The sequence below is a fragment of the Zeugodacus cucurbitae genome, chromosome 3 (assembly GCF_028554725.1).
Source record: "Zeugodacus cucurbitae isolate PBARC_wt_2022May chromosome 3, idZeuCucr1.2, whole genome shotgun sequence".
Lineage (NCBI taxonomy): Eukaryota > Metazoa > Arthropoda > Insecta > Diptera > Tephritidae > Zeugodacus > Zeugodacus cucurbitae.
In genome coordinates, this window is record NC_071668.1 from 17,563,420 (window position 1) to 17,576,797 (window position 13,378).

Consider the following 13,378-nt stretch of genomic DNA (forward strand, 5'->3'; position numbering starts at 1 on the left):
TTACGAGTAAATCTATTACTCATTCCTCATTGTGAGAGGTTAGCATTTAAACTACCTTGATGCTGGTGTCTACACACTCTTCTAAAAATGAAGAGAACCTTAAAGAGCCGTTGGCGAACATACGAGAAATCGCTATATAAGTCAAAAGTTATACAAAAATCGATGAGCTCTGATGAACTGCATTATCTGATCCGGCTGCGATGGTGTAGCTGGGATCCGTATTCTTGTCCTTGGTCTGGGTGGAATCGACCGCTACCAGTTTAGCTCAGGGATATACTTCCCCCACTTTAGCTATAGCGGCTTTGTATAGCTGGACCGATTTCTCGTCGTCACAGGTTAATATCTTAATTTGGCACTGATACCAGCCGGCATCTGTACAAGAAGGTGGCGGGTCAGGATTGCTTAATAGCATTTCCAACGCCACGTTTGTCAGAGCGGCTTGTACCCACTTCCATTGGGTCTTGGGGATTTTACCCTCGGGATCTCCCTCAACCAGGATGATACGGTTTCGGGTCACCTCCGCAAATGATTTTTTGGGGAATTCAACCCATGTTTTCGATATTTTTGCTGACGGCTTAGCCTCTTCAGCTGACCTTTGTCGCTGAATTGCCTTCGCGCAATCTATGGATTTATGGAGCTTCTCCGTGAGCTCCTCCTTTGTTGTCGGAGCGCCGGACACCCATGTTGTTTTTTCCATGTTTTTTTTTTTTGCTGAATTCGTTCTTGAACCCACGAGTGTAGGGGAAATCAGGTCCGCTTGCGCAAGTAAGTCTATATTATTACGGAGGGCGCCAGGTATCCGTAAGCTCCGTTTGAGACTGAGATATTTAAAGGCCCCCAGCCAGATCCTCATTACAAGTCGCATGACTCCTTGATCCAGCCCTTTTTGTACCATCCACAATGGTAAGGCATCATCGTTAAATGCTGTGCTTTTGAGGACCTTCCCTAGACCTAGTCCTTGCCTAGAAACCCCCCGACTGCCAGTCCGACTTGCTGCCCGACTTCTAGCCCATTCCTGTTACAGTCGTGGTATATCTTTCCAGTCGGCACCCTTGGGGAGGGTTCAGCGGGGAAGTGTTACTCTGCATAGAAAGTTCTCTAGTGTTTGAGAAGAATTATAAAGCATTATTCTTGTTGGTCGTCGATCTTGTTTGTTAGACACTGGGTAATGGCTTGGTAGCTTTTTGTAAATTTTTATAGCTTTGTCTACAAAGAGGCTAATAAAAATTATTCCTATCCGCCATCATACATTCCAATAACCTTTCAAAGGTAAGATAAAGACAACAAATGCGCTAAATATCCTTACCAAATGCTGACTAATAAGAAACTACTCAAAAACACCAATTCAAACTGGAACCGTATCCAAAATACCACTCAGTAGTGTTCCAAAATAGCTCAAAGCTCATATAAAGTACAAAAATCTAAATATAATTTGGCTTCTCATAGCACTTAGTGCTATTTAGAGGTGCGAAGTACTTAAAGTATCACATTACAAACAAAAAAAAAACAAAAACAAGAGAATATTTCTCCATAAAACACACACAAAATAGCCAAAGTGACTTCTCACCCACAAAACAATGCAGACACAACTAATTAGGTGGTAAGTACTTTATTTGGCTAAAATTATACAATCATAGTGAACAGAACAGAGAGTGTAATTTAATAGGCAAACATGTTTGCAATATATAAAGAGACAAGTGTATATACAAATTTGTGCTTGTAAATTAGACACAAGTGATTTCCACACAAAACCACAGAGCGGATATTACACAAAACACACACACACATAGCACGCATACACAGATATTTCGAGCAACAAAGCGAATAACAAAAAAAAGAAGAGCAAAAAACAACAAAAATGCGAACGACAACCGTGACAGTGTAATATGTGTGTCGCCGCTGAGTGACTGATGAAAGCATAAAAGGAAGGAAATAGCAGCTGAAAAGCAGCAGCAAACACAAATACACACACACATGAAAAGAACCGAAAAAAATGTTAACGAAAAATATAAAACAAACTTTTAGGCGCAACTGGAATGACAGCTTTGCGTTGGCAAAAAGACGGACTCACTGAACTGACGTCAATGGTTGTTACTGTCATAAGGGACGGCATGGCGTATGAGTGACGTTGGCATTTCCTTTATTCGTCTTTTGTTTCAGATTTTTTTTGGCAAATATTCACACACACACGCACGCAATACAGTAAGCGCAACAGATAAATGGACAGCTGGGTAATTAAAAGCGTAGCACAGCTGAAATGAAAGCACGCAAGCAGGCGAGTGAAAGCATCTGATAGTTGTTGTGTATAACACGTGTCTGTTTGAGGGGTCCGGGTTGCGGTTCCTACATTTTTTTTTAAACTAATTATTTCTTCAAAAAAAGCATTTCAGCGTTAAGACAAGAATATATTTAAAGTGGCATAGACTCTGACTTAGAAAAGTCTACACAAGAACAGATTCTTTGTTGTCGTCATTTGTCATCAATCATGTTTTACTTTTCGCTGCTTTTTTCTTATGTCTAAGATAACTTTTTACATATTAATCCGTTTTAATTATTATTTATTTTTTATTCCTATTTATTTCATATTAATTTTCACTTGTCATCCGTCAATAGTCACCGATCTTTAGTCATATGTCATCCATTACATATGTTTGTGATAATGTGATCATACAATTTTCAGCAATATTGGATTGTTACAAGTTGTCATACGAGAGTAATACGTGGTTAATCCGATCAGTGCCCATACTAATAATCTGTCACACGTAACGTTAATCCCTGGTATTAGTTTAACAACATATTTATTTCTCTTTTCTTGGTTGTTTCTTCCAGCTTTATATATATCTCTCACCCTTAGAATAACTTGGTTCACCACAAGTCATTTGACATATTGTGAGATGATTATGTTTCATTTTCAGATACTTTTTTGTCGATTTACAGTTCCACTTTTATATATTCTGTCTGTACGAATGTTATTCATAAACTGTTTCATCTGATTTGTCCAAATGATAAGTGTCACATGTCACCCTTCAGTGGTCATTAGTCACACTTCAGTACATATCCATTATTTATAAGACATCGTTGATAAGCTATTCGTCTTGTTCTGTTATCTGTCAACTTTTTGTCATCGTTGTGAGAAAAGCTGTCACTTGTCATGCATATGTAAGATGTTATACATTCTCTGTCATCTGAGACTAACATCGTATTTATTGAGTAAATTAACATTTTAAAATATGGGAAGCTCAAAAATTCATGCCATTCGCCATGGCTTGTGCGCAAATCGAATGGCATAATGCATATTGAAACAAGTAAGGAAGGGTTAAGTTCGGGTGTAACCGAACATTTTATACTCTCGCAATTTATTTATTTAACATTATTTATATTATATAATACACAATTTGACCTACATATTCGTCATATATATTACATAAAGTCCATTGAAAGTTGGAAACCATAATATTAGGTTAGAAGCACCGAGGTCCTCGTGTTCGATATATGGGGCCTTAAAAACATATGGTCCGATTTTGGCGATTTTTAGAATGGGGCTGCCACACTATTAACATAGTATTTGTGCAAAGTTCTGCACCGATATCTTCACTAGTGCTTACTTTATATATTGTAAAGTAAACTATACAGATTGTCTTCAAAGTTCTGGTATATAGGAAGTAGGCGTGGTTGTGAAGCGATTTGGCCAATTTTCACAACATATCATTGGGAAGTAAGGAAACTATTACAAACTAAGTTTCATTGAAATTGGTTGAGTAGTTCCTGAGATATGGTGTTTGACCCATAAGTGGGCGACGCCACGTCCATTTTCCATTTTGTAAAAAAATCTGAGTGCAGCTTCCATCTGCCATTTCTTATGTGAAATTTAGTAATTTTCAACCTAACCTTTGTATGGGAGGTGGGCGTGGTTAATATCCGATTTCAACTATTTTCATGGTGTGTGGTGGGGTACGTAAGAGAATCGACTGCAGAAAGTTTGGTTTATATAGCTTCATTGGTTTGTGAGATATATACAAATTACCGATTTGGGGGCGGGGCCACGCCCACTTCCCCAAGAAAATTACATCCAAATATGCCCCTTACTAGTGCGATCCTTTATTCCAAATTTTACTGTTATAACTTTATGTATGGCTTAGTTATGACACTTTATGTGTTTCTGGTTTTCGCCATTTTGTGGGCGAGGCAGTGGACCGATTTTGCTCATTTTCGAAAGCAACCCTCTCATGGTCTCAAGGAACATGCGTTCCAAGTTTCATTAAGATATCTCAATTTTTACTCAAGTTATCGCTTGCACGGACAGACGGACGGTCAGACATCCGGATTTCAACTCCACTCGTCATTCTGATCATTTATATATATATAACCCCACATCTAACTCTTTTATTTCTTGGTGACACAAACAACCGTTATGTGAACAAAACTATAATACTCTGTGCAACAGGTTGCGAGAGTATAAAAAAAATCCGGAAGGATATAACAAAAGCTAACGATCCAAGTCCATATAAGGATTACAGAAAAGATAAATTATATTCTATGATTACATTATGGTTTCAGGGTATAGAAGAAGATTTCAACGAACTCAAACTCGCTTGATATAGATGTTTTTAGAAAAATAACGTTTAATATACTATTGACTTTGAGATTAAAAATTTAATAATGATTATAAGCTAGTCTATCTAAGAGGCTTTAAAAGCAAAAGTTTACAAAATTCGTTTAAACTCCACAATCACATAAATTATGCTTTTCTAAGCGCAGAGAAGATATTCTTTGAAGTTCAAAACATCACCCTCTCAAAAAAAAGTACTAAAGTATAAAGTTATAATACAAAAAATGTGAGGATTTATTTACCCCAACTGCCTACCTCCACCCACTCACAACAGCAACGACGGCCCGAAATGCACAACAATGCGCGAAATACACGCCTGTCATCACATTCACGCACCATACAAACAGCGGATTGGCGCCGCTGTCAAACTGGCTATGGTAGATATTCACTCGTATATACGCCTTTCGGTGGCAACCAAGTTTGCTTTTGGGCGCCGCAACACAGCTAAGGTTGACAGGATTAACAATGCGTAGCCATGAGTATGCAATTATATGCCTTTGAGTGCACACACACAAACACACACACCCACTTTTCCTCCTTCAGGCACATAGATTTACTTTATCTGTGGTGAACACTCAGCGAAGCGTTGAAACCGCAAGAATAACTCAGTTGTAACGTTGTTGTTTGGTTGTTTATTGTTGCTTTTGTGGTGTAGTGATGCCTTTAGATTTGAAGGACTTCCGAAAATGCTTGCAGCGACAACAAACGCACGCCCATACCAACACAGGCACTCATACTCGTATGTGTAAGCAAACAACAGTGAATAAGTGGGAAGAGAGAGAGAAAAGCCAACAATAATAACAACAATATGCAATAGTAGCACAGTCAGTTTGTATGGCTAGGCATGTGAAGGTGTTGAGCGTAGGCTTTCCGCTTTGTAAATGTATATTTGCCTTGGAGGGGCGTGCTGAGTGATGAAAACCGTAAGCTCGGTTAACTCGACAAATATAAGTCACCGGTTGCGTTGCGTTGCTTTGCCGCTTCGCTTTGACATGGCGCCTTTGATATGTTTGCGCCATGCGTGGGATTAAGCGGCGCGCCAGCTATGCTACTATGCATGTATATATGTATGTTTGTATGTATAAATGTATATAGCTTTGAGGCTTTCACGCGCTTCTACGCTTTTAATAGCGCAGAGTGCTGTGCAATATTTCAAAGATTTGTTTTCGTTAGACAACGCTTTTTGGCCTTTATTTAAGCCAAATTGATGTGGGATTGTGTTCATTGGTCGCAGTTGTTATTGTTGTTGTTTTTTAATATATTTTCTGAATGCGTAGTGAAGTGTAATCAAAGAAAAAGTAGAGCTCATGCTTTTTTACCCTTTAGAAATGGCAGTTGAACAATAATATTGAGTATTTACATATATACATATGTATATTTATTATATGAAAGGGAGTTTGATAAATCGGTGACTTTGAATACAACCCTGTTAAATGTAATACAATTTAATTTAATGGTCATCGAACTCCATATTTTATCTAATAATCCCTTATCGACACCAGAGGGAGCACTAGAATTTAAAGACTTGACACCGGACATTCAGGTCATCATGAATGACCTGAATATGAAGTCCTCTCATTAGAAATCTTCAATATATTTAATTATTTTATACAAGACGATATTCCAACAAAAGTTAAAATGTTTGCTGAGGAAAGATCTACCCTCAGACAATGACTACAACAAGTGAAAGTTTCTCATTAAGTCCAAAATTCATTCTAAAGCGGCTAAAGACTATTAAGATCTACCTCTAAATCATTTCTTCGAACACTCCAACTACCATTTCATTCGATTCTCAGCAATCCAAACTTCACAGTTAAATTATATAAAATAATAGTAGTCAATTCTAGAAATTCTTTCTTGAAAACTTGCAAAGTTTATACATGAGAGAGGCATATAACTTTCACCACATCAGACAAATTCCTCCAATATGCTTTAGACGAAAAGCATTACTGTCAATTTCAATAATTAAAATTTCTTGCTAAAGCCTTTTTATATAGGAGCTAATGGATCAATTAACCGGCCATCAAAAGGCCTCTGCTCGATTAAAACGCTTATTAAGATCGATTTACCATACAAAATAAAAATTTACACTTATTTTTGATTGAATTTTAATCGACTTGAAAATCAAACGCAACTCTGCGACAAAGACGTACGATATACGTTCTTTGTCTCCGATTGGCTTAATTTCTTGATAAAAAACTACGGTAGATGTCGCTGCTAAAAATATCAATCAGCTGATGAAACTTACCAACTTCTAATGAAAAGCAAAAACAAAAATGTGTAACAGCTGATCGGTTGTCGAGTACCCGGCAGTGTAAAAGAGTTTCTCAATAATAATAATGATCAATTAATTTGGCTGTCTAAAAACGCTATTAGATAAGAAACTCCAAAATCGACAAAAAATTAAAACCCGAAATTTTTATTGTTGGTTTTAGAGAAGTATTATTGATCTGTACTCAAAAAACATATTCTAGTCCAATAGTCCAGTGATATGACAAGATGAGATACCCTAATTAGCATTCCATAAATTTTAAGAATTCTAGATTCTAGTTCGAAATCTTTGCTATATGAAGGTATCTAGAATAAGCAAAGATTTTGGTAGAGATACCTCAGTCAAATAATTATATGTGCATGAACTTTTTGCAAAAAAAATTAAAGATTACAAAATTGCAAAATATTTCTGAGTATACAGGTTTGTTATTATTAATATATGTATATGATATAAAAAACAAAAAATTAACAAATTTCAAAAATTTTTTAAATTATAAAACAGAATTGAAGTTTAGGCTAATGGTTAATATTTATATGTGCATTTTACTATTTGTTCCAGTAAAGCCTATACATTTCAGTTTAACTGAAATAAAGGTTTATTTTAATAGTAAGTAGAATTGTCCTTATATTTTAAAACTAAATTAAGCCGCTTAATCAGAGAATTAACTACTGACTGTAGAATAGTTATGTAAATATTGGCAAATTCTTGCTTTATGGCTAATTTAAGGTGACGTACTGTCTCAAACTGCTTTCCGTTGTGGAAAACCGTAGCAGAGAGGTTCTCCCAGAGATCCTCAATAGGATTTAGGTTCGAACTCAATGCTGCACATTGTAATACGGGAATTTTCCGGTCGTTAAAGATGTTCTTCGTGTGGATTGAAGCGTTATCCTTTCGATATGTCCAGTTATATGCCATAAATATTGCCAGCAAATTTTATTAACTCGCTGTCCAAAAGATCTACATTGATATTAGCATTCATTTGAGTGAATATAAAACATGTAAATAGCTTTCCACAGCAGCAAAATGAAGCCCATGAAATCAAGGTACCGCTTCCAAAACATAGCTAGTAGTAGGACCGCCGTTCCTGGTGCGAATCTCTCCAATATTTCTTGCAATGACCTGAGCCGATCAAATTTAAGTTTTTTTCGTCACTAAAGACTGTATTCTATCACTCATCGGCACAGAATTGGTATTTATTTGCAAACTTCAAATGTGCTTTATTGAGTCTTTAGCGTTGGTTTAGGTGCCATGGAGGTGTGTTACAGAAACTGATTTTTATGTATAATTGGAAAAATCATATTTATTGTGATTTTCTGTATTAATTAGGTCCATATTTGATCGCTGCTTATCAAGTCCGCAACTACTAGCCGTCGAATCATCCTTTCGCACCGCTCACCAATGTTGTTTTTCGTCCGCTGCGTCACACTATACCATAATTAGTGGGGTTTTTAAGAAATTTTGAGATATAGTTCCGATGTCGCTTTGGTCTAGAGCCATTGTGGAACCGCTTTCATGCATTCCTATGATTATTACTTGTTCCTTGGCTGATAAACTAGTACTACGAGGCATTTTAGGCTTAAAGTTAAATGAATGTAATAAAATGTTTAATAATTCATTAAGTTAATTCACCTACAATAATTTTGAAAACAAATTTTAGCACAAAAAATTTTTGCTGCGACACTATCAGTAAGAAAGATCTGCTAAACAGATTTTGCACATATACATTTTTTATATGATACCCAATTCACAAGCACATTCTTAATGTAACTGTACAACGAACGAGAAAAGTATGAAACAATTTTCGTTGCATAGTAACGGTAACATATCAACCTTTTATTCCACATTTACCGAAATCCAAAAAATAACAGTGAATAAGAAATATAAACAAAAGCCGAAATGCACATATAATTATTTGACTGGGGTATATGATGTTTAGAATAAGATTTTACAAAAAGGGAATGAAGTTACATAAAATTCAACTGAAAGAAACAGTAATCAAATATTTGAAAGAGGTATTCTCTCGAGAACTAAAGGAAATAACACTAATTTCCGGCTCATCCGCATAAAATGCGGTATACTTAAAGATAAACTCGAAGCTGTCAAAGAAAAGTGGCTATAATATTCTCTTTCTAAAATCCTTCCGCCACAAACAAACCATTAAAATGAAGAAAAAAAACATAAGAGTAACAGCTGGGATTTCTCACACATAAATAGTAAAATTGGCGAGTAATTTCAGCAAAGGAGATGGCAATTTGCCACTCAAAATATTTGTATATAATACTCCATACAAACCCATTCGGACAATTGAGCTATTATAACCAATGACTAAACATTATTCTGATTGACTGAAAGCATTTCAAGTGTTCGTACTTATATGTGTATGAATATGTAATTCAAATCTCATTTGTTTTCTCTTCTTTACTCTATTACAGGCTGCCAATTTGTGCGAACACTTTGCCTTCAGGGTAGCGAGGTCTGTTTTGATGGTGAGTAATTTATTTTGGTGAATAATTAAATAGTTAAGTATTAAGTAGGGATAATGGTTGGTGTTCTTTGAAAGTTTAAGCAAGTTTAGGCTTCAACTGAAGTGTTCTCTCATTCAACAGTGGACCGCAAAATTTTGAAAAGCCATGCAGTGATGTGAGTCCACTATATCTTTAGATTGGTATTACCAATAATCGATGCTCCTGCGTTTGTCCTATCCCATATTTCAAAGTACAATTTCTTAAAGCACAAATCACTGCCCTTTGATAAACTCCTGGAATCGAAAAAATGGCCTTGTAAAATTTCCAAGACTGGGTATGAAAATCCGTAATAAAAATTGCGTTTCAATTGAATATATTCTGCCGTTAAAGGTATCATTAAGAAAGGTATCGCAAAGGTCTTATTTGTATATGAGTAGCCAGCCAGAACTGTAACTACTACTACTTAAATGAGATTCTCGCGGATTGATCCACTCAAAAGCGGTGATAGCTTTACCCATGAAGACTGCTGAACATATTATTGGACTAAAGACTAAATTCTGAGAGCTAACTTTGCAATATACACTTCGAAATAAATAAGAAACAACCACCGGAGCTCCAGTGGTCAAAAACTCAGGAGTCCGGAATTTATAAATAGACAGTGAGGGTACTCTAAACTTAAAACACAAATATCACCTTGATTACTTACTAAACTAAACAATAATCTTTTACAATCCCACCCAGACAACATCTTTGGAAAATGCATACCGACGACTGGCGTAGATGTGGAGGATATTGAGAAGTAAGTTTTCCTAATGATTCCTATAATCTAAAACTAACTAACATATACAACCCATCCATTCCCTTTCTACAGAACACCCCTCACCGAGGAACAATCCCGTACACTCGCCACAATGTTGGAGGAGTTGCAGGGTGCCGGACTCGGTTGGGATCATCCCTACGTACAATGCCGCATACAAGGTACACTCTACTCACTGCAGAAACAGACCCAGCTACCACCGAATCTTTGCGCAAACTTGGCACCCACACCTACTGATATCGACCCTGCTAGCGCTATGGCTTTCGTACGCTTTACACCACCCGAACAGGAATATGTTGATGGCGGATATTTCTATCCACCACTAAAGAAGCAACAGAGACCACCAGAACGTATGCAAGAAGAAGGCAATAGTCTGAATACCATATTGCATGAGTTGCAGCTGCAGGACCAACGACAACAGCGACACGATCCGCTAGAACTGGCTTATTTCGAAAAATTTGACACACAAGAGCCACCACAACTCGCACGGAGTGTAATGGATGCCTACTTGGAGAACGAACGTGCACGAATACAACGCGAACAGATGGAGCAAGCAGCCGAGTTGGAAGCGGCGCAGGAAAATGCAATGCGTAATCGTTTGGAACTCTATCAGATGTTGGCAGCTTCTGAGCCGGATCCACAACCGTATCAACGTAAACCGAGTAGCGCGATTGAGAAACTAGAACAAGTTGTTGAGCGCGAACGTGAAGCAGCAGCGCGTGTACTACCATTAACACAACCACAACCCGTTGTTGTACCGGATGAGTTGTCGAATGATTCCAACGAATTGTATTTTCCTGAACATTTCAGCTCATTCAAGCGTACTCCGAGCAAAGCAGCAATCAAAGCTAAAGCCAAGCCGGTGCAACGTTCGTTCTTTCGCGAGTTGGCCGCAGAGCAGGGATTACAGCAGGAACCGTTAGTGAATAATGACTTCAGTGCGAATGCGATCGATGAAACTGATCCGTTGTCGTTGCCAACCTACAAGCGTACGAGTGCCAATGATTTCGCCAACGAGTCCGAACGCAAACAATTGGCTTTCGAGGAGAGTCTTATACGCAACTCTTTGACACCGTTCGAAGAGGAAGCGATGCTTTCCTCAAATACTTATGCGCGTAATGCACAAAAACCGCGACCAGTCTTTACGGAGGGTGGTCTCGTCTATGTGTCCGAAGATGAGGAGGAGGTGCGCAAAGCCAAAGCACGAGAGTTGCTCGAAAGCATGTTTGGATTTACACGACACGAACGCTTGGATGTGAAGAAACCGGGTCCATTGATCGGACCACCGCCAAATGCTGTGGACGCAAAGGATACGCAAAATAAAACCGAAGTTGCTAGCGTTGGTAATAAGGAAGTGCTGCCGGCGCACATCAAAGGCAGTAAAGAGAGCAGTAAGAAGAAGAAAGTGCTGAAGGATCACTCCGATGAAGATCATGCTCCGCACACAGTCGACACCGAATATGCGCATGTGTTCGTCAAGAACCCGTAAGTAGACAACACTGAAGCAATACCTAACAAACCCATGTAACTATATTTGCTTTTCTCCAAACAGCATTGATAGCTGGAGTGACGGTGTGCGGATCATGAACGAATTGGCCAATATACTACATATGCAAGGATACTTTACCTATTTAACGTAAGTTCAATAATAATAAGCCTATAAAGAAATTCTTTGCATTCAATCTCTCCACACAGCGTTCAACCGCACGAAGTCTCTTTCCGGGTGGACTCAAACAACCCGGAACACAAGACCGCCGCCGACATAGCGCGCGTCATCAACGACAATCGCGGCGTAAAGAATAACATACTACGACGTCTGGGCTTCACCGTTGTGCATGCTGGCGTGGGCGACAAGATCAAAGACGATGCTGATGGCGTTTCGTCATCGCGCATAGAGCTGGCCGAACAGGGACCCGATGTGACACATATTATGGCTTATATGTTCGCCGGTGCTGGTGCTGCTGCGGTGATTGTGATTTTCATAACACTCATACTGATCAAGCGACATGACAAAAAACGCGATAAGCTGGGTGGCTTGCAATCAGGCATCGGTGGCGCCGAGAGTTGCAGCAAAGACTATCAAGATCTGTGTCGTGCACGTATGGCCAGCAAGAGTGCTCCCGAACCGGTAGCAAGTGGACGCATAACATCGTTGAGCAAGGAAAACGATCGACCGCCATCGTCACGTTCGAGTACCTCATCGTGGAGTGAGGAACCGGCGCTAACGAATATGGATATCTCTACCGGGCATATGGTTTTGGTGAGTAGACTCAGTGGCTCTGATTTTGAAGTGAAACTTACGTTACATTCCAATGCTTTAGTCTTACATGGAGGATCATTTGCGTAATAAGGGACGCTTGCAGCGTGAATGGGAGGCTTTGTGCCGTTATGAAGCCGAACCGAGTGCACGCGATGCCGCACAACAACCGCAGTGCGCTAGTTTGAATCGACCAGGCGCTCCATTACCCTACGATCACTCGCGTGTGGTCCTCAATCACTTGGCCAATGCTGAGGGTTTGGATTACATCAATGCTTCGACCATTGTGAGTATAATTTTAGGGAGGTCTCACTAGTTCGGACTTTTAATAATCCGTTCCTCCAAACTGTTATCCTATTCTTTAAACGGTCTCCCAGATCAACATGTTTTTGATCCTCTCAAAATCTCTCATCTCCTACCCTTTCAGACCGACCACGATCCACGCGCTCCGGCTTATGTCGCCGCTCAAGGTCCCTTACCAACGACTCTGGCTCACTTCTGGCAAATGATTTGGGAACAAGGTGCTGTTGTTATTGTATCGCTGTGTCGCTTACAAGAGAATGGCGAAATTGCTTGTGCACGCTATTGGCCGGAGGAGGGTGCCGAGGTTTATCACATCTACGAGGTGAGTGCGAAATGGATATATTAAGAGTTTAAGAGCTTTCTAAATTAGTAAAATTCTTACAGGTTCACTTGGTTAGCGAACACATTTGGTGCGATGATTACTTGGTACGCTCTTTCTATTTGAAAAATTTGCGAACCAGCGAAACACGCACAGTGACACAATTCCATTTCCTCTCTTGGCCACAAGGTGGTGTGCCGGCGCAGGCTAAAGCCTTATTGGACTTCCGAAGGTAAGGAATTGACTTAGAAGAATAAGCATATGAGATTATAGATTTCAAGACAAAGGTACAGATAGAAATAGATATAGAGAGAAGAGATAAAGACAAAGAAAGAT

At 38.8% G+C, this 13,378-nt stretch overlaps 1 protein-coding gene across 2 annotated transcripts in view; it reads left to right on the plus strand.

Moving 5' to 3' along the window:
* LOC105215047 (uncharacterized) overlaps positions 1-13,378 on the plus strand; it is a 158,948-nt gene that overhangs the window by 131,301 nt on the left and 14,269 nt on the right. For both annotated transcript variants that reach the window (XM_054227637.1, XM_054227636.1), the window contains 8 exons: positions 9,314-9,367; positions 10,088-10,145; positions 10,218-11,648; positions 11,716-11,799; positions 11,859-12,423; positions 12,485-12,706; positions 12,848-13,045; positions 13,108-13,274. In XM_054227637.1, the coding sequence (XP_054083612.1) occupies positions 9,314-9,367; positions 10,088-10,145; positions 10,218-11,648; positions 11,716-11,799; positions 11,859-12,423; positions 12,485-12,706; positions 12,848-13,045; positions 13,108-13,274 (2,779 nt within the window). The remainder of the gene's footprint in view (positions 1-9,313; positions 9,368-10,087; positions 10,146-10,217; positions 11,649-11,715; positions 11,800-11,858; positions 12,424-12,484; positions 12,707-12,847; positions 13,046-13,107; positions 13,275-13,378) is intronic.